This window comes from Colletotrichum godetiae (genome assembly GCF_030913485.1).
Source record: "Colletotrichum godetiae strain CBS 193.32 chromosome Unknown BDP55scaffold_10, whole genome shotgun sequence".
NCBI classification, from domain to species: Eukaryota; Fungi; Ascomycota; class Sordariomycetes; order Glomerellales; family Glomerellaceae; genus Colletotrichum; species Colletotrichum godetiae.
In genome coordinates this window covers 411,511-430,787 of record NW_026851258.1, presented here as the reverse complement: position 1 = coordinate 430,787, position 19,277 = coordinate 411,511, and the positions used below count along the sequence as shown (strand labels likewise).

The 19,277-nt window shown below is 54.0% G+C and overlaps 7 protein-coding genes across 7 annotated transcripts; 4 read left to right on the top strand and 3 right to left on the bottom strand.

Moving 5' to 3' along the window:
- Positions 1-303: 303 nt before the first annotated feature.
- On the bottom strand, positions 304-1,114 carry BDP55DRAFT_737102 (uncharacterized protein). The gene has a single exon (XM_060580366.1). The coding sequence runs from the start codon at positions 1,105-1,107 to the stop codon at positions 619-621; it is 489 nt and encodes a 162-aa protein (XP_060432497.1). The 5' UTR covers positions 1,108-1,114; the 3' UTR covers positions 304-618.
- Positions 1,115-4,391: 3,277 nt separating this feature from the next.
- BDP55DRAFT_629356 (uncharacterized protein) lies at positions 4,392-6,764 on the bottom strand (the record flags this gene model as incomplete). Its single annotated transcript, XM_060572009.1, has 1 exon — positions 4,392-6,764. One exon carries the CDS (start codon positions 6,762-6,764, stop codon positions 4,392-4,394), a length of 2,373 nt encoding a protein of 790 aa, XP_060432496.1.
- A 3,808-nt stretch (positions 6,765-10,572) lies between these two features.
- Positions 10,573-11,306, top strand: BDP55DRAFT_726179 (ORMDL family protein; the record flags this gene model as incomplete). The annotated part of the gene is made up of 3 exons (XM_060579110.1): positions 10,573-10,708; positions 10,844-11,202; positions 11,262-11,306. 3 exons carry the CDS (start codon positions 10,573-10,575, stop codon positions 11,304-11,306), a joined length of 540 nt encoding a protein of 179 aa, XP_060432495.1.
- Positions 11,307-12,172: 866 nt separating this feature from the next.
- Positions 12,173-14,367, top strand: BDP55DRAFT_30863 (uncharacterized protein). The gene is made up of 2 exons (XM_060566664.1): positions 12,173-14,246; positions 14,349-14,367. The coding sequence occupies exon 1, from the start codon at positions 12,372-12,374 to the stop codon at positions 13,884-13,886; it is 1,515 nt and encodes a 504-aa protein (XP_060432494.1). The 5' UTR covers positions 12,173-12,371; the 3' UTR covers positions 13,887-14,246; positions 14,349-14,367.
- A 572-nt stretch (positions 14,368-14,939) lies between these two features.
- BDP55DRAFT_655261 (uncharacterized protein) lies at positions 14,940-15,598 on the bottom strand. The gene has a single exon (XM_060574304.1). It carries the CDS (start codon positions 15,410-15,412, stop codon positions 15,101-15,103), a length of 312 nt encoding a protein of 103 aa, XP_060432493.1. The 5' UTR covers positions 15,413-15,598; the 3' UTR covers positions 14,940-15,100.
- A 25-nt stretch (positions 15,599-15,623) lies between these two features.
- On the top strand, positions 15,624-17,193 carry BDP55DRAFT_30888 (O-methyltransferase). The gene is made up of 3 exons (XM_060566666.1): positions 15,624-16,047; positions 16,375-16,552; positions 16,700-17,193. The coding sequence occupies exons 1-3, from the start codon at positions 15,834-15,836 to the stop codon at positions 17,058-17,060; spliced, it is 753 nt and encodes a 250-aa protein (XP_060432492.1). The 5' UTR covers positions 15,624-15,833; the 3' UTR covers positions 17,061-17,193.
- An 807-nt stretch (positions 17,194-18,000) lies between these two features.
- BDP55DRAFT_713099 (uncharacterized protein) lies at positions 18,001-18,985 on the top strand. Its single transcript, XM_060578227.1, has one exon. It carries the CDS (start codon positions 18,258-18,260, stop codon positions 18,822-18,824), a length of 567 nt encoding a protein of 188 aa, XP_060432491.1. The 5' UTR covers positions 18,001-18,257; the 3' UTR covers positions 18,825-18,985.
- The last annotated feature ends 292 nt before the right edge of the window (positions 18,986-19,277 follow it).

Here is a 19,277-nt window from a genome sequence, read left to right as displayed (position 1 = left end):
TTGTGGGAGAAGCGCTATCGATAAGAACTCTATCCTTACGCCAAAACTTAAGTCTAATCACTCCATCCGGGTCCAGTCTCCATAAAAAGACCGGCGATTGACTCCACCGGCACGTCAAATGTCCGTCAACACGGCGCCTCATTGGCCGTAAACCCGGGAGGCTGGTCATGCACCCGACGACATGCCTTGCCGTGATTCGCCAGAGACACGAAAGGTACGCGTCTGTGCCCCGGGAGGTGGACGGGAGCTACGGGAGCGCGTCTATCGTCGACGACCAGTCGTTTCGTGCTTTGTGCGTATAAGCCTAAGCGCTGACCACAACGCTATCTCAACTTGTCTGTGGCATTCTTGAGTCTTGACAGAGGGTGGCCCCCCCGGCTCGTCTGATGTTTTCTACCTCGACTGACTGACTGCACTGCCGTTCGGTTCCCTGGGTTCGCTTTTCAAGGTGTGTGTCTTGTTCTGCCGGGTGGATCTTTTGACGATCATGGGCTTGGTGGAGGATGTTCGAGAGTCCGGCGTTTCCTTTCTTACTCATTGTTTTTGGCTTCCCCTCCGCGTGGCGATATAGCCTGGTACTAGGTTGTAGCATGGAAGGTAGTCTGAGGAGGGAGCCCGCTAGTATGGAAGATGCATCAACTTCGGGGGGAACGAATGAACCCCTTCCTCTTGCCGTGGTTCGTCCACGGTCTCGATCTTGACGTTTGTTGAAGTCTGTCCGCTTCTCACTTTCGCCTCCGGGATATCAAACAGAGACTCGACAGCCTCTGGTGATCTGATCAGCGGCGTGGCACGAGAAAGCCCGGTGTGCTGTTTCAAACGGGAAGACTCGATGCTGTCACCACCTTTTGCCTGCCAAAGACAATACACCCACCATTCGAACAACAGCCTACCTTGCACCACGCCACACCATCCATCCAACAGCCAGCGTGCCAGCCATACCTCCATTTTCGCGAAACACAGGGCTACGAGGCTAGGGCTGTGGCCAGAAACCCCTCGTCTACCATGTGTACTCTCCCCTCGGCAAATGTACGGCTTTCCGGACGTGGACGCGAGGTCAACCAAGAGAAGCCAGGAAGCCAGAAGCATAGGCAAAGGCAGAGGCATAGGCAGGTTCAAGGGTGTTGACTTGCCGCGCATAGTCCACTTCTGCTGCTGCAGTACAGTAGCGTCGTCGTCCCTTCCCCTCGACCACCACCCCCATGCATGCCGTTGTGGGACACACGGACGATGGATGAGTTATGACTCTTCTCTCGGCGATCCACTACCTTGCATTCTGCATACCGTTACGGAGACGTTCGTCCATTGACCAGTGAGGTCCGTCGCGCAAATGCTGGGGGTGTCTTTGCGGAATCCGCGAATCAACCGCGGATCAGACGGGAAACCGTCGCCAGCTCTTTGATATCCAACCAATCCGCTTCCCGGTAGAGGTGAGCAAGCACCTCTTTCTGGGAATACAGAAAAAAGGAATCGAACGAATCCCACGCGGTGAGAGACGTCGTTGGAAAAAGTCGTTTGTTCCACTCGACGACCCATGCGATAAACCCCACAATTTGTTTGCGCATTTGCGGGTTCGGACATCAACCGGCGCATCCCATCCTTCATCCCCCTCAAAATGCTTTCCCACGAAACTCCAATTCTAGGTTGGAAAGTTGACGTAGCCCGGCCAGCCGGCCGGCCTGTTCAACTCATGCAGCATCCTAAGACTCCACAGCACTTCTACCCACAAGCAGGCAAGGCAGTCTTGAATGGCTCGGCTCTCTCGAGAATGAAGCACCCGCACACACACAACCACATGCTTGAAATCTACCACTTCACCATTAACAAAATGGGGCTGACATGACTACAGGTCGAAACACCACCACCCACAACGAACCTTTAGACCACAGACTGAGATGCAGACCACAACTCAACTCTCAGAACTCAGGTACCTTAGTAATTACGTAGAGTCGTTCGGAACCAACTCCCTCATTATCCCAAGCCCGCGTCAACGGTCTGAGCAGCAATCGCAAGGGTCCTTTTTTTCCTGCATCTCTCTCAGACTCCCGCCCCAAAAAGTCAACTGACCTGCATCTAGTCCATCCCATGATCTCTCTTGTCAACTTTGAGTCCAAGTCTATGCATACTTCGTACATCAACTTAGTCCTTTCGTCACCGTAGTCCCCGAAACAGACAACACAGCAAAACAACCCGCCCTGGCAAGCTTCGACTCTTCTAAACGCATCGTTTGTTCTTTCCCCTTTGCAACTCTCTTGCATCGCAGCACTTTGCATCACACCGTCCCGCCGCAGACAAACCCTTGGACACTCTCATCGCTCATCACCCACAGCTAAGCGCAACCCTCATCTTTCCGTACTTACACCGACAACCACAACCCATAAAAAAAAAGACCACCCTGGTTGATCGTCACCTGGTGTCCACATCACGACTGCATCGTCCCCATTATCAAAACAAAAAAAAATGCCACACCCTTCTCTTTCCACCCTCTCCATCACCATCCAACCACACACCCAGAACCAATACGATTTACCCTGCCAGCCTAGCAAACGACTTCCTCTGTTTCGACTCGAAAACTTTCAGACCCTCCCCCCCTGTCTACCCGTACTACATACATCATCAGACCAAGGGCACGGCCAAGCCAGCGGTAAAAGAGACAGGGACAGAAGAGACCCTTGGAGCCACGTCGTGCACCACCCCCTGGTCGTTCCCGCCGTCCCGGGCATCGCAAACGAGTCCATCGTCGCCGGTGAACCAAACACATATCCCACAACTTTGCGACAGAGACACTTTCTTACCACAACCCATGAACAAGAGGGCCCATGGTCCACGGTGTCCATCATCAATACACCCCGGTCTCGGAATCCCAAGACCCAAGACTCCAAGAGCCCAAATACCTAAAAAGACAAGGCCATCGTCATCAAAACCCACAACCCACGTTTCTCTTCCCAAGGATGGGAAAAAAAAAAACCCCCCCTTACCCAAGTCCCAACATCCCCGGTTCATTCTCAACTTCCCCCCGTCTCCCGACTCCCAGTCTACACTAATATCCACTTGGCAAACCCACCAAACCATTGCATCAAACCCATGCATCACGAACCAAATGTTCAAAAAAGAAAAGGAAAAATATAGCATCCACAACTTTAACCCAGCCCCCAGACTGACCGCACCGCAAGTTCGCAACAGCGCACTTACACACACACCACACGCACGCGCACGCGCACACCGACAAATCGTCAAAAAACCTCGTCCGTCCACACAAAAGAGCCACCACATTGAATTTTTTATTTATATTGAAGCCCAAGCATTTTTCAAGGGTGAAAATCAAGGCAATATCCACGACGTGGCCGACAAACCCCTTCAGCGTCGTGACTAACACACACTCCCAAGCCTAAACTAAGCGCCGTTCATGGTCTATAATATCAAAAGAAATAGACACCCCCCAGTGACAGGCCCACGATGAATTTTTCCTTCGCCTTCTTCTTCTTCTTACACCCCTAGCCGCGAGCCCTTGACGATTTTCCCCCTCTCCCATGTTCAGAAACTTGCGGTAAAGAGCATTTTTTGGGATCTCCCAGACGACCGGGCCTCTTCACCGTCAATGATTCAATTTTGCTCCCCCCCCCCCCCCCCCCCCCCAGCCATGAAAGCGCCAGCCAGGGTCTTTTTTTGATGTCGTGGCATTCGCAATGAGTCAAATGTTGAGATATCCCTTGTAAGTCCCATGGTATAAACCAAAATCCATGTTCTCCAAGCGAAGAGGAAATTTTCAGAATCCAGGCACAAACACACAAGGTCAATTACAAAAGTTTATAAAACGCAAAATAGTAGTATTCCCACCCCTATCGGCCTTTCCTGTGCGAATAACCAGGGGGGTATTAAGAGAAACTACCGTACCGAGTGCTTCCCTCTCCATAAGAAGCTAATTGTTTCCCGCCCGCTCTCCGGCTCTGGTTCAATGATCTGATCCACCACCCCCGAGGATGAGAAGTTCCGTTATGTGCAGACGGTCCACGTCAACTTGCGCATGCGCAACGATTGGCCCGACGCAAACGCATCTTCCTGCTGCCAAAAATGTAAAAGCTAAACCCCTCCCTCCCCCTCGCCGCGCAGTTCGTCCATAGTCGTTCACCCAACCATAAAGGCAAGGCTGTCGTCGCGCATTTCCGTCGCGCTGCTGTCTCCTCTTCCGATCTCGCTTCGAAGTTTTTTTTGTCTCAACTCCGTATACTTTGTCGTACATGATGTTCCTCGCCTCTTCCCGTGACTTCGCACCACCACCACCACCACCACCACCACCGTCTTTGCCCGCGGTCGCGCGACACACGCCCATCCATTGTAGCTTACGCCCCTTCTTTCAACGGCGTCGCGCGCTAGCCAATCATTCCAAACGCTCATCCTTGCTTCCCACCGCGTTTGTTCTTGCCCCTGCGGCGCGATGCCGCCGAGCCCCCACCGTTCTGCTGCTGCTGCTGCTGCGAGGCTCCCGCATGTGAGTTTCCAGACTGGTTCCTAGTCCTCTGCTTCTTGGGCGGATTCGGTCCTCCTCGCCCGTTCGACGGTGGGCCCGCGCTATTGTGACCGTGATGCTGCGACTGCGGCGCGGGGGGCTTGGGAGGCAAACCGTTCACGGGCTGGCGCGACTGGTTGTTGTAGCTTCTCGACATTCGCGAGTACGAGCCCTGTGGTGGCGGGCCTGGAGGTGGAGGACCTGGAGGGAGGGGAGGCTGCGCTGACCACCCATTCCGCTGCTGCTGCTGCTGCTGGCCACGCCCGTTTGACTGCGTCTGCGGTGGTGGTCCAAAGTTGCGAGCGTTGATCTGAAGGTTGGTCGACATCTGGATGTTGCCGAGTGGAGCACGCGGCTTCACCTTCTGACCGATGAACTCGCCCTCCTCCGACCCGTCGCTATCGGGGTAAAAGATGTGGTTTCGCTTGGCTGCAGAGCCCTTAATCGAGAGAGGGGCGAACTTGGGGTTCTGGGGCTGACTAGCGAAGTCGCTGATCGGGCCATCGGTTGCGTTCTTGTCGATGTAGAGGTGTCTGTTCTTGAGCGTCCACGTTTCGCTCTTCGGTCTGTCGCGATTCAGATGGCAATCGGAAGAGTAGTGGCTCTCGTTGCCGCAAAAGGCGCAGAAGGCGGGGAAGGGCTTGACCTTCTTGGTGAACCTTGGAGGCTTGTATGATCGCCAGACCTTTTCGCATTCGTCCTCCTGATGAGCCTGAGAGCCACACATGGCACATTCCATGCCCTCCTCGTCCAGATGAATGAGCTTCTCCGTGCACTTGGTCTTGTCGTGGCCAAGCTGGCGACACTTGGTGCATCTTTCGCGTGTAGGACAGTTCCAAGAAAAGTGGTCGGTATGTTCGCAGAACTTGCACCGCGTGTTTAGGCAAGCCATCGAGGTGTGTCCCAGAGTCGCGCAGTAGACGCAGATCTGGACAGCGTCGGCCAGGCCAGGGAAGTACTTGCGCTGCTGGTCCAAATCCTCCTCCTCGGTCATGATCGCCGGTCCTGGTTCACCATGCTCTTCCTCCATCTCCTCGCCCTCCTCGTCGTCCATCAAATCCACGACGTCGTTTTGGGATTGTGTTGCAGATTGCTGATCGCTAGGCCCGTCTTCGGTCTGTGAAGCCCGTCTGGAACCAGACGGAGGTGATACTTCTTGAAGGTCGTCGTTGGACTCATCGTCGTTATCGTGGATGATCAGGGGCGACTCTTCTGATCCTGGCTGGCGCTTATCCTTCTTCACGACATTCGCCAGGATGGAAGCCATGTCAGTCCTCGTTTCGGGCTTACGTGACTCAGTGACCGCGGCTGGAGATTGCCTCTTCTTGTTCCACACTGCCCGATGTGCAATGTAGTCCTGCAGAGCAGCGACGAGAATGTCGGGCGTGAGCAGATGCTCCTGCTCGGTGTTTCGGCTGATGAAGGACTGGCACCAGCTCTTGAACTTGGATCTCCATACTCCACTGCCTAGGTTGTTCCCCTTTGGTTGCAGAAGCGTCTTCTTGTTCGGTTGAAAGAAAGTCAGACCCGCGTGGACGAAACCAGCCTTTTCGATCTCTTGCGCCTTTTCCTTCGCGATTGCTGCAGCTTCGGCCCTTCGCTGCTGTCGAGAGATTTTGGCCTCCTTTGGCGCCGGTTGGGCAGGTTGGGCTGGCTCAGCAGCTTCGGATGCAGGCGATTCTTGGGAGACGGATGCAGGTGCGGGAGCAGGTGCGGCTTCCTCCTCGGCGATTGATGCCTTGACGGGCGCTGGTGCAGCAGCCTTGGTCTTGGGCCCTCCAAGTGATGTCCGGATATGCGACGTTATGCCTTGATTCCATCCAACTTGGGATGGGCCGCTCGCCACCGCCGACATTGAACGGGTCGTCCGTTTGTTGCCCGCATCAGACTCTCCACCAGAAGCCGACGCCTTTGATCGCGTACGAGATCCAGCGCTTCCTTCACTCTCTGCGGCGACGATCCCCTGGTTTTCGGATTCGGGTTCGGAAGGTAGAACCTCTCCGTCTTCCTCCAGCTCACCTTCATCGGCGCCGTCCGAGTCCATTGACACATCCAGCGCGACTGATTGTCCGATTTGCTCCGTTCTCGCCCGCTTGGCCTCGGGCTCATGCGATGAGGCCCGATGAGATTCAGGTGATCCGTTGGGCATCACGTCTCCCTGCTCGACGTCTTCCAGCGACCGTTTCTTCGATACTCGCTGGGCATCGTTCCCAGTGCCAAGCACCGGGACGGCTTGTGCCTGCTCTGATGCCTCCATGATGTAGCACTTGAGGGCGGTGTGGGTGTGTGAAAATTCAGTGACTGCGGTGTACTATGAGATATACCACGCCGTACCAAAATTCAAGGCCTCTCCAATGTCTTACCTAGCAGAGTCAGGTGTTGTTGGAACAAGTGAAAAACGTGCTGAAATACTCAGAAGTTATGTGGGATTTTGCCCAAGTTGGAGTGATGAACACTCTTGCGTCCAATGACGTGAAAGTTGATTCACAATTCCAAGGTCGTGAGAAGTCGCGATTTGCCAGAGTCTGGCAATGCTCGGGCGCGCCCAGAAAGACTCTTTCCGATCCGATGAGAATTCGCCCGCCGATAGACTTACTTGAATCAAGCGGTCGAACCGTTCACGAGAGGGAGAATAAATATTCACCTGTTAGTATTGCTCAACGTCGTTCGGCATCAACAGGAAAATCCGCCGTTTCCTCTGATCAAAAAATTGTAGGTATGCAGGGTTGTTGTCGGGTATCCACCAGCAGGCCAGACGTCACAAAATAACGGCCGGCCGAAGAATAACCGTGCTTTTTCGCCAAACCGACACGGCGGGCCTCTCGCACCTGCCGGCGGCTGCCTGTGCCTGTGCTGCCTGCCAGTGCTGCCGGGTGCCTCAGTGTGCTCGATTTTTCTGAGGTGCGGGCCACGGCACAGTGCCAATCGGTATCTCTCACCTCAGATATTAGGTAAGGTCAGGTCCCTCCTCTCTCGCTTACCTTCCTTAGCAAGGGGGGCCGACTGATTGCCCTGGAACCTTCACTAATTACAGGCCGGTGCCCACCTGAGGCGGTGTCGGGCTGGTCGGTGCCACACTGCCATTTTGCAAAGAAGAAACTCGGAAGCGAAAGTGAAATGCTTCTAGAATTGGCACCTCGGGCCTATCGACTTTCATCTAATTACAAACATCCAACCCGCAACCCGCAGAACTGAGAAAAGCAGAAATGAGATCCTGGTGGTCGGAAATGAGGCTAGATCTTTTCTGCACACCTGCCACCTGGACCAAGCGTCGACATGCGCAGGTGGGAAAGGTATGGTATGCTATAACTTTTTAGCGGGCATATCGTGGTCTCATGAATCTGCTGCTTTTTTGCCCGAGTGTGACCACGGTATTGCGCGTTGGAACTGAGCGTCGTTCGGCCGAAAGACACGCCACAAATTATCCGCGGGTATGGAAGCTGCAATGAGTAATAAACTCGATTGCAATTTAGTATTCACGTATTCTACACTTATCCGCTGGGCTAAACAAAAGTCCTATGCGTCTTTGCAACAGCTCGATGTCGGCAGACGTGACCGGGGGTCGGGCCTAATGTGGACAAGAAACTTTGGCATTCCATCAGTGACGCAGTTTGTGGTTCGGTGAGATATCCCGGATGTCCAGGAATTCCACGTCTCCTTTTCTTGCCTATCCGTCCATCCCACGCAACGCAACGGACCACTACAGGCAATAACTTGTCGCACAGCCCACTTAGTGGAGACCGAGGGCGACAGATTTAGCTCAGATAACGATTACTTTTGTCAAATCGAGGAGCGGAAAGGTGGGAAGAGTGAGCAACACCGTATGTCTTGAGGAAGACTGGTACGGAGTACAGAATACGGAGTCCAAGACGGCATCGACAACTTGGGGAGGAGGGGCCATGCCGCCATCGTCCTTCTTGCGCGCTTCTATCCGTCCCCGTACGCGAATCTGGGCAGGATGACCAGACGCCAGGAACCCCAGGTGTGATGTGATCCATGTCATGATGTGAGGCGAAGAGTAGATGGCACGGATGGGCTGTATATGATCGTGCTGCTCTGCTGTTGCTCTGCTCCTTCAGGCTCAACAAAGCTTAGCCTCTCTTCAGAGCTGGATGGCATGTTCATGCGGCGTACACTACATGGACAATGGACGGTGGGCGGCCTTGTGTGATAGGGTCGATCCAGCGGTTGTATCCGGATGGGTGTGAGAGTGCTTCCACATCTGGCCAGTCTGCTCTTTGCTTCTGTATCCCATCCCTCCCCAATGGCGATTGACCACCGAGTTGCCGTCACTAAATGTCGGAAATAGGGGCATCTTCCTAGTTGAACTTGGCCAGGGGAACCCCTTCCTGCCCCCAATTCGCTAGCAAATGTGCCTGCGAACCTACGCCGCAAGCTGCTCCGTCCTCCGTCCTGCGCTACCCTTCCTGCAGCACGATTGGCCGGGTCAGGAAACGCAGGGGAGCTTACAGTACGGATATCTGTGCGGCGGGACAGTGGCATGTTGGGTCTGAGTCTGACCGTCTGTCTGGCTGGCTGTGCTCACGTCGACCATCATCAGTCACAGTGCCCTTCCCGCGGGACGTGTCGCTGTAGGTATTGGATCTTTTCTCGTGCTTGGTTTAGCCGTGCTCTCGGCAGGGTTTTGCGCATGTCGCATGCCGTTTGCTGTACGTGGGAGCTGGGGAGGGGATCTGTATGCAACGATCAGAGTCCCTTCTTTTCTTCTTCTTCGATGGTGGGGGAGGAAGAAGCTTGTCAAATCGAGCAACATTTCGTCGGGTGGGTGAACCGGCTGGGCATGTCGCACCTGGAAGAAAAAGCTTCCTATCCGCAGGCCAAGGAGATAAGGTGCAAGAGCCTCTTGCAAGTTGCGAGTGGTGGGCTTCCCATGCCATCCGCACATACCTTCCATGGCTCCAAGAGTCAGGAATGCCTGCCCTGCTTCCCGCTCTCTTCTGCTTTCTGTCTTGTAAACTGAGGTGAGGTGTCCCTGGCCCCAAGTCCAGTCCCGTCCAGCCCTCCTTCGTCCCGGAGTCTCTGCGTCCCGTCCATCCAGTCCCGTCTCTTTCTCCCATCGGGACCTGCCAGTGCTTGTACTGTATGTAACTCCGTCCCTGCCCAGCCAGCGTCCCCCCTCCCCTCTCGAAAGTCTCCCGTACCCGCTGAAATTGGGGTGGTCCCCTGAACGACCCTGACCAGGGGTGGCTCCACGCCCGTCGTCCGCATCAATGTGTCCCCTCGTTACGCTCGTGTCGGCTGGCACTGGCTGTCATGACTGTGTGAAGATGAAGGAATTGATGCTGTCTCCAGCTGCCAGTCGGCTCGGATCCCAATCTTGTTCTGTCCTTTCGTGTCTTTGCTGGGGAGGAGTGGATTAGTGGAGTCTTCACTGTGCCTGGTTCCAATGCCTGCACGCGAAGCTGCACCTGAGGCCCTGTGCCGTGGCCTTGTCGGGGACGTCCCAATGGGCCCCAGTCTTTTTTGTCCTCCTCCTTCCCCCCCCCCCCCCCCCCCCCCCAGGGCCCCAGTTGAGTGCCCCCGTTCCGCTGGCTGCTACCTTACTATGAATATCTAATGGAAAATGTCCCATCCTCTCCTTCATCCCATTGCCAAGTAGACTATTACGACGACGGCATCCCCAAACATTCACAGCCAGAATCTCGCTCTCGCTTCTCTTCGACTGTCCCGACGACACCTTTTTCTCTACTCTCGCTTCCATCAAATTTCAACCACATTCAGTCCCAGCATCCCCTATATACAACGCCCGCGTCAACTTCGACGTCAATTGCTGCTGCTCGCTTTCCCCGTGACATCATCAAGGGGGCCGCCAGCACACGACAAACTTATCACTCCGCCGAACCCCAGCATCACGAGGACGCCGACGACGATCCCGAGAGCCCGCAGAGACTTCCCCCTCTTCCATTCCACCCACAAAACCCAAACCGCACCCCAACGCCCCCTCCAACACCGCCAAACTGTCTTCCCCAATCCTCCTCTCTCGCACCGTCTCGTACGACGCGGCCACAAATCCTCCGCGAAGTGGCAGCGGATCGTACAGAGCAATGGCGGAACCCGGTGCCCGCAGAAGGAGATCTAGCAGTATCCTCCAGGTTCATTACGAACCGCAAGAGACACTCGAGCAGATAAGCGACCAGGCCGTCGTGCCTAACCTCAATGCGAACTGGGTCAATGCCAAAGGTGAGCCCCGCGCGAAGCTCCCCTTTTTGAAGCTATCCCATTGCCCCTTTCCATCCCCTTTGTTTTGGTCGCGTGCCAGTCTATCGAGTCCCATTGAACGGTAGGACAACAAGAACTGACAATCGTCGTCTCTAGGCGCCTGGACAATCCATTTCGTCCTCATCCTTTGCTTAAAGATATTCTACGATGTCATGCCAGGGGTGTCACAGGAGACATCCTGGACTCTGACGAATATCTCGTACATGTTTGGATCCTACATCATGTTCCATTACGTTCGCGGCGTGCCATTCGAGTTCAACGGCGGTGCTTTTGATAACCTGAACATGTGGGAGCAAATTGACGATGGGGCACAATACACACCCGCCAAGAAGTTCTTGCTCAGCGTGCCAATCGTGCTTTTCCTCCTGAGCACGCATTACACGCATTACGACCTGGCCTACTTTAGCATCAACTTCCTGGCCGTGCTAGCAGTTGTCATTCCCAAGCTGCCTTTTGTATGTTTTTCCCTCATTGACACAAGACGCACAGAGTTCAAAGCTGACCATGGACACAGAGCCACAGAATGCGGTTCGGCCTGTTTTCCGACTCCGATTACTAAACTGCGTGGCAATATGGCGTTAGGGTCTGGGAAGCGTGTTCCGAGAGTGGAACAGAATGGAGTCGACAGAAGGCATACATAGCGAGCATGGTCCGACACGGAACACAAAGTTGAGCGTTGCAGGTCGCGCAGATTTTGCGACTGGCGTCGAGAGCTCCATCAAGGTGCACGAATCACCACTCTTCTGTTTCGAGTCACAACAGTGGGCGCCGCTCATCGGAATCAATAAGTTTTGGGTGTCGAATATCATGACGAAAGGTATATGGGCGCTGCAGAATTATCACGAAAAGCGAATGGCGGGCAATCGAGTGGTGGAAGAGGTCCGATAGAGGTCCCGCCACCATATGTACCCAAGCGTTTTCATCAATTTCCAAGCACAGGTTCAAACATGCAGCTTCTCCATCAAAATCGTCCAGTGAGCGTCACCAATGGTGTCGCCAACGCGTGAAAAGACTTCAACTACTCGCGCCCTCTCCTTCTCTTCTTCGCCGAAACCGACTTGTATCTCACAGGAGACCGTATTCGCAAGCAACCTAAACTTGCCGTCGAGCTCCAGAACGGCGCCATGAGACGTTCCGCAGAGGTTCCAATGGCTTGACGAAGAAAACCTTGCCCTGTTGCCATCGGTATTTGGGGCCACCGATCTTCAGGAAGGGAGGAGCTCATGTCCCAAGTGGCTCAAGAGTGAGAAGCTTTCTGCATAAGCTTCAATGGCTTCACAACCCTGTGGACTATGCAGCGCATGTTGGGCCCCGGTGTTTGGTTTTTGGTCCATTCTTTCGAACTCTCTTCCCAACATCATGAGAAACTAATACGCAACGAGCCGTGCAGACATGAAGGACCATCAAGGATCAAGGTCATCGAAGGCCCCCAGGCCGACGACTATAAGTAAAGCGAGTCGAAGAACAGACTCCAGACAATCTCCTCTCTCATCCTCATCCGATTCATCAGTCACTCGCTCACTGTCATCGTGTAGGGAAGGCGGGAACCTTTCACTTCTTCTCTCAGTCAATCGCTTTTTACCATTTTCTCTCATTTCCCATCTTACCCCCCTTCTCAGACATCATGAGGGTCGCTACCACCGTCGCTGTTGCCGTCCTCGCCGGACTGGCCCAGGCTCAGATGCTTGTCTCGACCCGTCCGGCCGGCTGGCAGCCGTCGCAGCCCGACTTCCCCCCGGTGCCTCTGGACCCGAAGACCGTCGTCGAGACGACCGTGACCAAGGTCTTTGTGCCCGGCCACGGCCGGCCGACCTGGACTTGGAGCACAAAGGTCGTCACCGTCACCCAGCCTTGCACGACCACCTCGACGACTACCCCTTGCACCACATCCACCAGGAAGCACGAGCCTACGCCGTGCTCAACTTCCAAGAAGCCTACCACGACGCCTTGCTCGACTTCCAAGAAGGATACTACGACTCCTTGCTCCACGTCGAAGAAGCCCACTACGACTCCTTGCTCCACGTCGAAGAAGCCCACTACGACTCCTTGCTCCACGTCGAAGAAGCCCACGACTACCCCGTGCTCGACTTCCAAGAAGCCTACCACGACTCCTTGCTTGACCTCCAAGAAGCCCACCACGACTCCTTGCTCTACATCTAAGAAGCCTACCACGACTCCTTGCACGACCTCTAAGAAGCCAACAACTACCCCTTGCTCTACTTCCAAGGAGCCGACTACCACTCCTTGCTCTACCTCCAAGAAGCCCACTACAACTCCTTGCACAACCTCCAAGAAGCTCACGACCACTCCTTGCACCACCTCAACCAAGAAGACCACCACCCCTTGCGCGTCTTCTACTTCCAAGAAGTCCACAACCACCCCGTGCAAGTCTTCTTCTAGCTCCAAAAAGTCCTCGACCACCCACAAGCCCAAGACGACCTCCAAGATCGTGACCTCCAGCCACCACCACAACGCCACGACCCCTTGCACCTCAGCCACCAAGAAGGTGACAACCACCCACAAGCCCAGAACCACCACGACCGCCAAGGCCTCGACCTCCGCCGTTGTCGTCGTCTTGTCTTCGCAGAAGGCTGTTCCCCCTTCGTCCATGCCCGTCGTCGTGGTCTCGTCCCAGCGCGCCGTGCCACCTGCATCTTCGGCTCCCGTCGTCGTGGCGTCTTCACAGAAGGCTGTACCCGTCACCCCTCAGGCCTCGAGCACACCTTGCCCAACGGTCACCAGAGTCCGTTACCACAACTCTACCGTCACGGCGAACAAGCCTGTCACTGTCCCTTCGCAGCCTCCTTCTCAACCTCCTGCTCAACCTCCTGCTCAACCTCCCGCGCAGCCTCCCGCGCAGCCTCCCGCACAGCCTCCCGCACAGCCTCCCGCTCAACCCCCTACTCAACCCGCTGCTCAGCCGCCCGCGCAGCCTCCTGCTCAACCTCCCGCTCAACCCCCTACTCAACCCGCTGCTCAGCCGCCCGCGCAACCCCCTGCCCAGACTCCGGCGCAGCCTCCCGCCCAGCCGCCCACCACTGGAGGCAAGCCCTCCACGGTCCCCACTGCCGGTGGCAGCTACCTCAAGGCACCTCTCACCCTCGGTGGTGCCCTCATGGTCGTCGCCTTCTTCCTCTAAGTGTCTCTGTAACTTCACGGAAGACGCTTTTGCAAAGAAGCTTCAGGGGGCGCAGAGGAAGTGGTATGGCCTGCTGCAGAATAGCTACTGAAAAGCAGTTACTGGAAAGTAGAAAACTTCTGCCTCCATCTCTTTCAGGTTTCTTAGCTCCATTCGAAGGGAAGCGTGTGGAATGGAGCCGTGTGGCCGTTACAAGGTAGAAAAAGGGGAGAAAAAAGTGTTACAGTGGAAGAGCATATAGGAACCAACTTTGGCTTGAGCTTGGATAAAAGACTTAATCTGTCAGGTCGTAATATCCTGTCGCCCCGCCTTTTGTTCAAGCATCTCGTCAACTGCTTCTAGTCGTGTAGTTTTTGTAATGTAAGTCACTAGACTTCAAAGTTCCCGCCTTAATACAACACTTTGGAAACCACTTCATTTTGTCAAAAACGTAATGATAACAGAGCGATGTGAAAAATCAAGAGACTAAATAGTGAACAGAGGGGGGGGGGGGGGCCTTTTTTTCTTTGTGAGATGAATATGCGTGGTACAAAGCATCGTCCAGTTGCGCAGATAATCACCTATTTGGGTTCACGGTGTAGTGTTTAGATGTCACTGGAGAATCACGTAGTTGCTCCTCGGAACCGCCCCGCCTTCCCGAAACAGTTAATGGGATGGTGTGGTCTGTTCTGGAGGGCGAGGGTACATGAGTCTAAGGTAGACAGATACCGGTAGTCCCGCCGCAAAACGGCACCGAGCGCGTTTCCAAGCTTCTTCCATCCCAACTTTACTGCTCAGGTATTCTTCGGTACGGATAATCCGAAGTCGCAAGATGCAAGTGCGGTGCAGTGCGGTGGGTGAGTGCCCGTTCCCCTCGACTCCGCTGCAAGATAAACCTCCCGCTGTAAAACAAGCGCCTGTCAAAAAAAGTGTACGCAAGGTAAACGCAATGGGCAAAAGTCCGGCGAAAACAGAAAAGAGGGCCTAAAATTGAGCACCGGTGTCCAACTTACAGACCACCAAACAAATGCCGTGTGTCAGGCCCGAGAATGTCTAGACTTGGAAGTTGTAGCAGTTCGTCGCGGTTGGTTGGGTAAAGATAGATCCACCAGGCGCCTCATCTTCTGCATAAGTCCGGAGTAAACTGACAGACATTATACCTCAGCCATCGCCGAGCCGAGCGATCATGGCGACTTCGGCCGACAGGCACATTTGACAGACTTGCTAATTGACACTTATGTCCGTACGAAACACTCGTAAAATGCCATTGTGGTTTTTCTGATCCCTTTGGCGGGGGTGAATGTGGGCGATTGCGCAACCGGGGACGCTACCAAACGACACTCGACAGCCGGCATCTTGCTCCGAAGGCGGGGGAGGTGAAGAGGAGGATGGATGGAGGTGGGGGTGGAATCCGCACCGATGGATGGAGGGGTCGATCTTGCTTCATCTCTCTCGGAACTTGGGGGCGCGGCGCTCCCCTTCTTGGGTCTTGTCCACCGTTCCGCACGCGGGATGGGACTGGGGGGTGTTGTGACATGATGTGCCATAGTTGTCACTTGTCATGAAGCTGAAGACTTAATAATCAACGCCAACGAACGACCTTTGGCGGGGGAGGAGGGGTGGCCAGTCGGGCTTTTGATACTTGGCATAAATACACAAGGCTCTCGCTCTCGCTCTCTCTCTCTCTCTCTCTCATATTCCTGCGTTTCCTTCTTTGGCAATTACTATTCCTGCAATACATTACACTTGTCAAAGTGCCGACGTACGGTCCCGTTGCAATCCACCTGACTCGATCCAAGTCCAACCAACTCCTGACCTCACCTCATTCTCGGAACGCCAACTCACCCTCACAACATCTTACAAAACCACGACACTTTTTTTCTGTACAACTTGATTCTTGCAAGACGGGAAAACCACTCGAGTCATAGCTTCAGGAACACTACACGTACACAACCAACCACAACCAAGATGAAGTCCTCCGTCTCGGTCCTCTACCCAAACGAGTCCGTCTCGCGCAACGTGACGACGTACTCCGAGTCCCGCTCCACCGACCTACCCGCGCACATTGTCGCCTACCACGACCACATTGACAAGACGCAGCCCGAAACGTCCATATTGATGATTAGCAATTTTCAGGCGCAGAACCACATTTGGATTGCGAAGCTTATTGGGGCTAAGAGAAGTGAGTTTTCGTAGAGGTCTCTTTCTGTGTCTTCGTTTGGGGGGGGTTAAGGCGGTTGAGAGTCGTTGAACGTCTTTGAGAGGAATGTGAGATTGCAACACCATATACCTCACGAAACACGGCTCATATCACAACCTCATCGCAACTCGAGCGAAACTTTGGAGGGGCCTAGGTGAAGAAGTTGAGCGTTGCCAAACCTCTCCGCAACACCTCAGATCTCTGCCAGAGCCATTTTTCATAGAGCCACTGAGTCTAGACGCTACAAACGACTCTTGCTCAACTCAGCCCAAACTCAAAGACCGTTTGCTAACGAAAACCAAAATGAAGTCCTCGAAATAGGCGTCTACGTCGGCTATTCCGGCATGGTATGGTCTCACGCCGTGGGCCCAGAAGGCACCGTCACCGGCCTCGAGTTCAGCGCAGACTACGCAAAGCAAGCTGAAGAGGCCTGGGCCGCCAACGGCATCAAGAACGCGTCCGTCGTCGTCGGCGACGCTCTGGAGACGTGAGTTTTCCTTCACCAAGCTCAACTATAAAACTCTCGTGGCCTCCGTTGCCACCAACCTTCATCGGATGAGAACCGGAGAAGAATACCAGGATAAAGGGGGCTATGAGAAACGCCCCATTTCACCTCACTAACATACTCCCGCAGCCTACCAACCCTAAACCCCTCAGAACCCTACGACCTAATCTTCATCGACGCCCAAAAGTCAGGATACCCATCCTACCTATCCACCATCCTCGCCTCCTCCCAAACAAGCGGCAAGAATCGTCTCCTCCGTGCCGGCGGCCTCATCGTCGCGGACAACGTCCTCCGCCGCGGCATCGTCGCCGACGACTCGGACGAGAACCCGTGGATGGAGCGCGAGAAGAGCCAACGCGCGGCGTATTGGAAGTCCGAGGACGTCGATAAGCTGCGCGAGTTTAACAGTGCCGTGCATGACGAGCCGCGGTTGGATTCTTGGTTGATGCCGTTGTATGATGGTGTTCATCTTGCTAGGTTGGTTGATTAAAGTGGGAGAGCGAGTTTTTGAAGACACTCCGAGGGAGAAAAAAAACCTTGGAGGCAGCTGTTTGAAATTACAGAGCTTAGAGAAGATGTGTAGAAATCAATACATGATCATAGAATTATGAGACTTTGACATACCCTTGGCTAAGCAGATGATACACATATATAACACACATAAGCCTCTGTCGACACGTCTTAAATGGGAGATTGAAATAGTAGAAGTATCAACTTTGTAGATTTCGTGATTTCTCAAGTCAATCAACTCTTGACTGCTCCAATATCATAAATATGTATGCTTGCCAGTCGTAATCTATTTCTTTCAATGGGAGTGAACTTCAATTCCCTCGTTAACCAAATGCCTACCAACAAAGCCGGACCGTACCGACCCGCTCAACTAACTCATTTTCTTGACTAAAATCAAGACTATCTCTTCAAAGGGGTACCCTTATAGGAATTCTCTTTCTTTCTCTCTCCCTGGAACGACAGGGATGCTCGCATATAAGAGCCCGGAAAAAAAAAATAGAATAAACAACTTGACATTACGTCGTTCGCTAGGTTAATTTCCTCCCCTTTCTGGCATTGTACTTGCAATGCTTGAGACGAGTGTACACGTACTTCTTCGTCAGCATGAATTCAAAGGCAAACCGACTTCCAACACAAGAAAGGGGAAAGGTCCAAGAGGAACATAACATCTTGTTCAAAATGAAGAGCCCTTTATTGTTCTCCATTGTTTCCCTCCGTGTTCCCTCCGTACGCACACAATCAATTCCTTTCTTTGGTCAACCTCAGGGGCCATTATGCTTTACGAATAAAGTAAACTCACCTTTCAACAACACGTCTTCCAAAGTTCTGCAGAACCCATGTTCGCGAGAAAGGAATCTCGCATCTCTGCCGGGTCGATATTACCAGAAGATGCCCCAATAACGAGGAGAAGGAAAAAGGGGGGCAAAACTACAAAAGACTACCACCACTTCAAAGACGCCAACATATCCAAGTTTATTACTCCACAGAGCCATTGGCACGCATCATCAACACCAACTTACACCAGCTCAATTTCCGCCCAGCTCTCACGATAGAGCAAGGTAAGTCAACAACCTCATCGCCAACCACCACCATCTGCAACTCCACCTCTCCCTCCCCCTTCTCCCCCCGCCAAACCATCGTGGGTCCAGATTAGACCTCAGTGACGGAGTATCTCACAATGTGTCTTGCAGAAAACATCTACCACATAGCCTGCGGCTGCTGGCAAGGCCACCGCATACGCCACCCCTGTCCAAGAAAGCCTCACCCTCACCCTCGCCATCCCAACAGCTGCCCAGATCTCTCCTGCTCAGGCGTCTTCCGCCAACCAGGCAAATGTCTCGCCTGCCGGCGCCGCGAAGCCCAGCACCGGAACCTATTCCCGCTCCCACTTCCACCTCCAACGCCACCGCCCTCGCCTCCGCCGCACCCTCGCACTACAACTCTCGATCAAGGTAACAGAGGTGCCGACGAGGACGAGGATGAAGAAAAGAACCGGCAGGGCAAATTCGCGCTCCTGGCCGAAGTCCTCTGCCGGGCCGTCGACGCCCGCGCCGAGCGGGACGGGTCTGCTTCGCGTTCTCGGTCTCGATCTGGGTGTGGGATCAATACGGCGAGTAGATCACGTTTCCCAGATGACAGTAGTGATGATGTGACGCCGCTGGACACTGCTGACGGTAAGACTTTGTTCATCAAGGCTTCGGAACAGACTTTCGAGACGCAGAGTACCGCGTGGCACCAGAATTGAAGGTAGTCAAGATCGCAATGTGCAGCCGATTGTCCCCGAGAAAGAACGTGTCGGAAGGAAACACGTCCCTCCTCGCCTCCCTAGGGAGCCGACCTGTTCTCTGAACGAGGGAGAAACTTCGGCCTTACTACATACAAAAGCTCCAGCGTACGGTAGGTGAGTTACACCAACAAGTTGTGGTCTCGGCGAAAAAACACAGGTAGGGGGGGGGGGCTCCTTTCATAACCGCCGCAAAAAGTTCAGGCTTAATCACAAGAGAAGGGGGAAACAACACACACGCAAGCAGCAGCCCAACGCACAACACAACTTCAAAAAGTAACACGTGTATTACCATGACTGCCATGATCATCGACGCCCTGCCCCCTCGGCGGCAACAAGCCTGCTCGCAACTACTCTGCCTTACGTATCAAAACCATCACCTACCCTCAACCCTCACCAGTGGACTTTCCACCG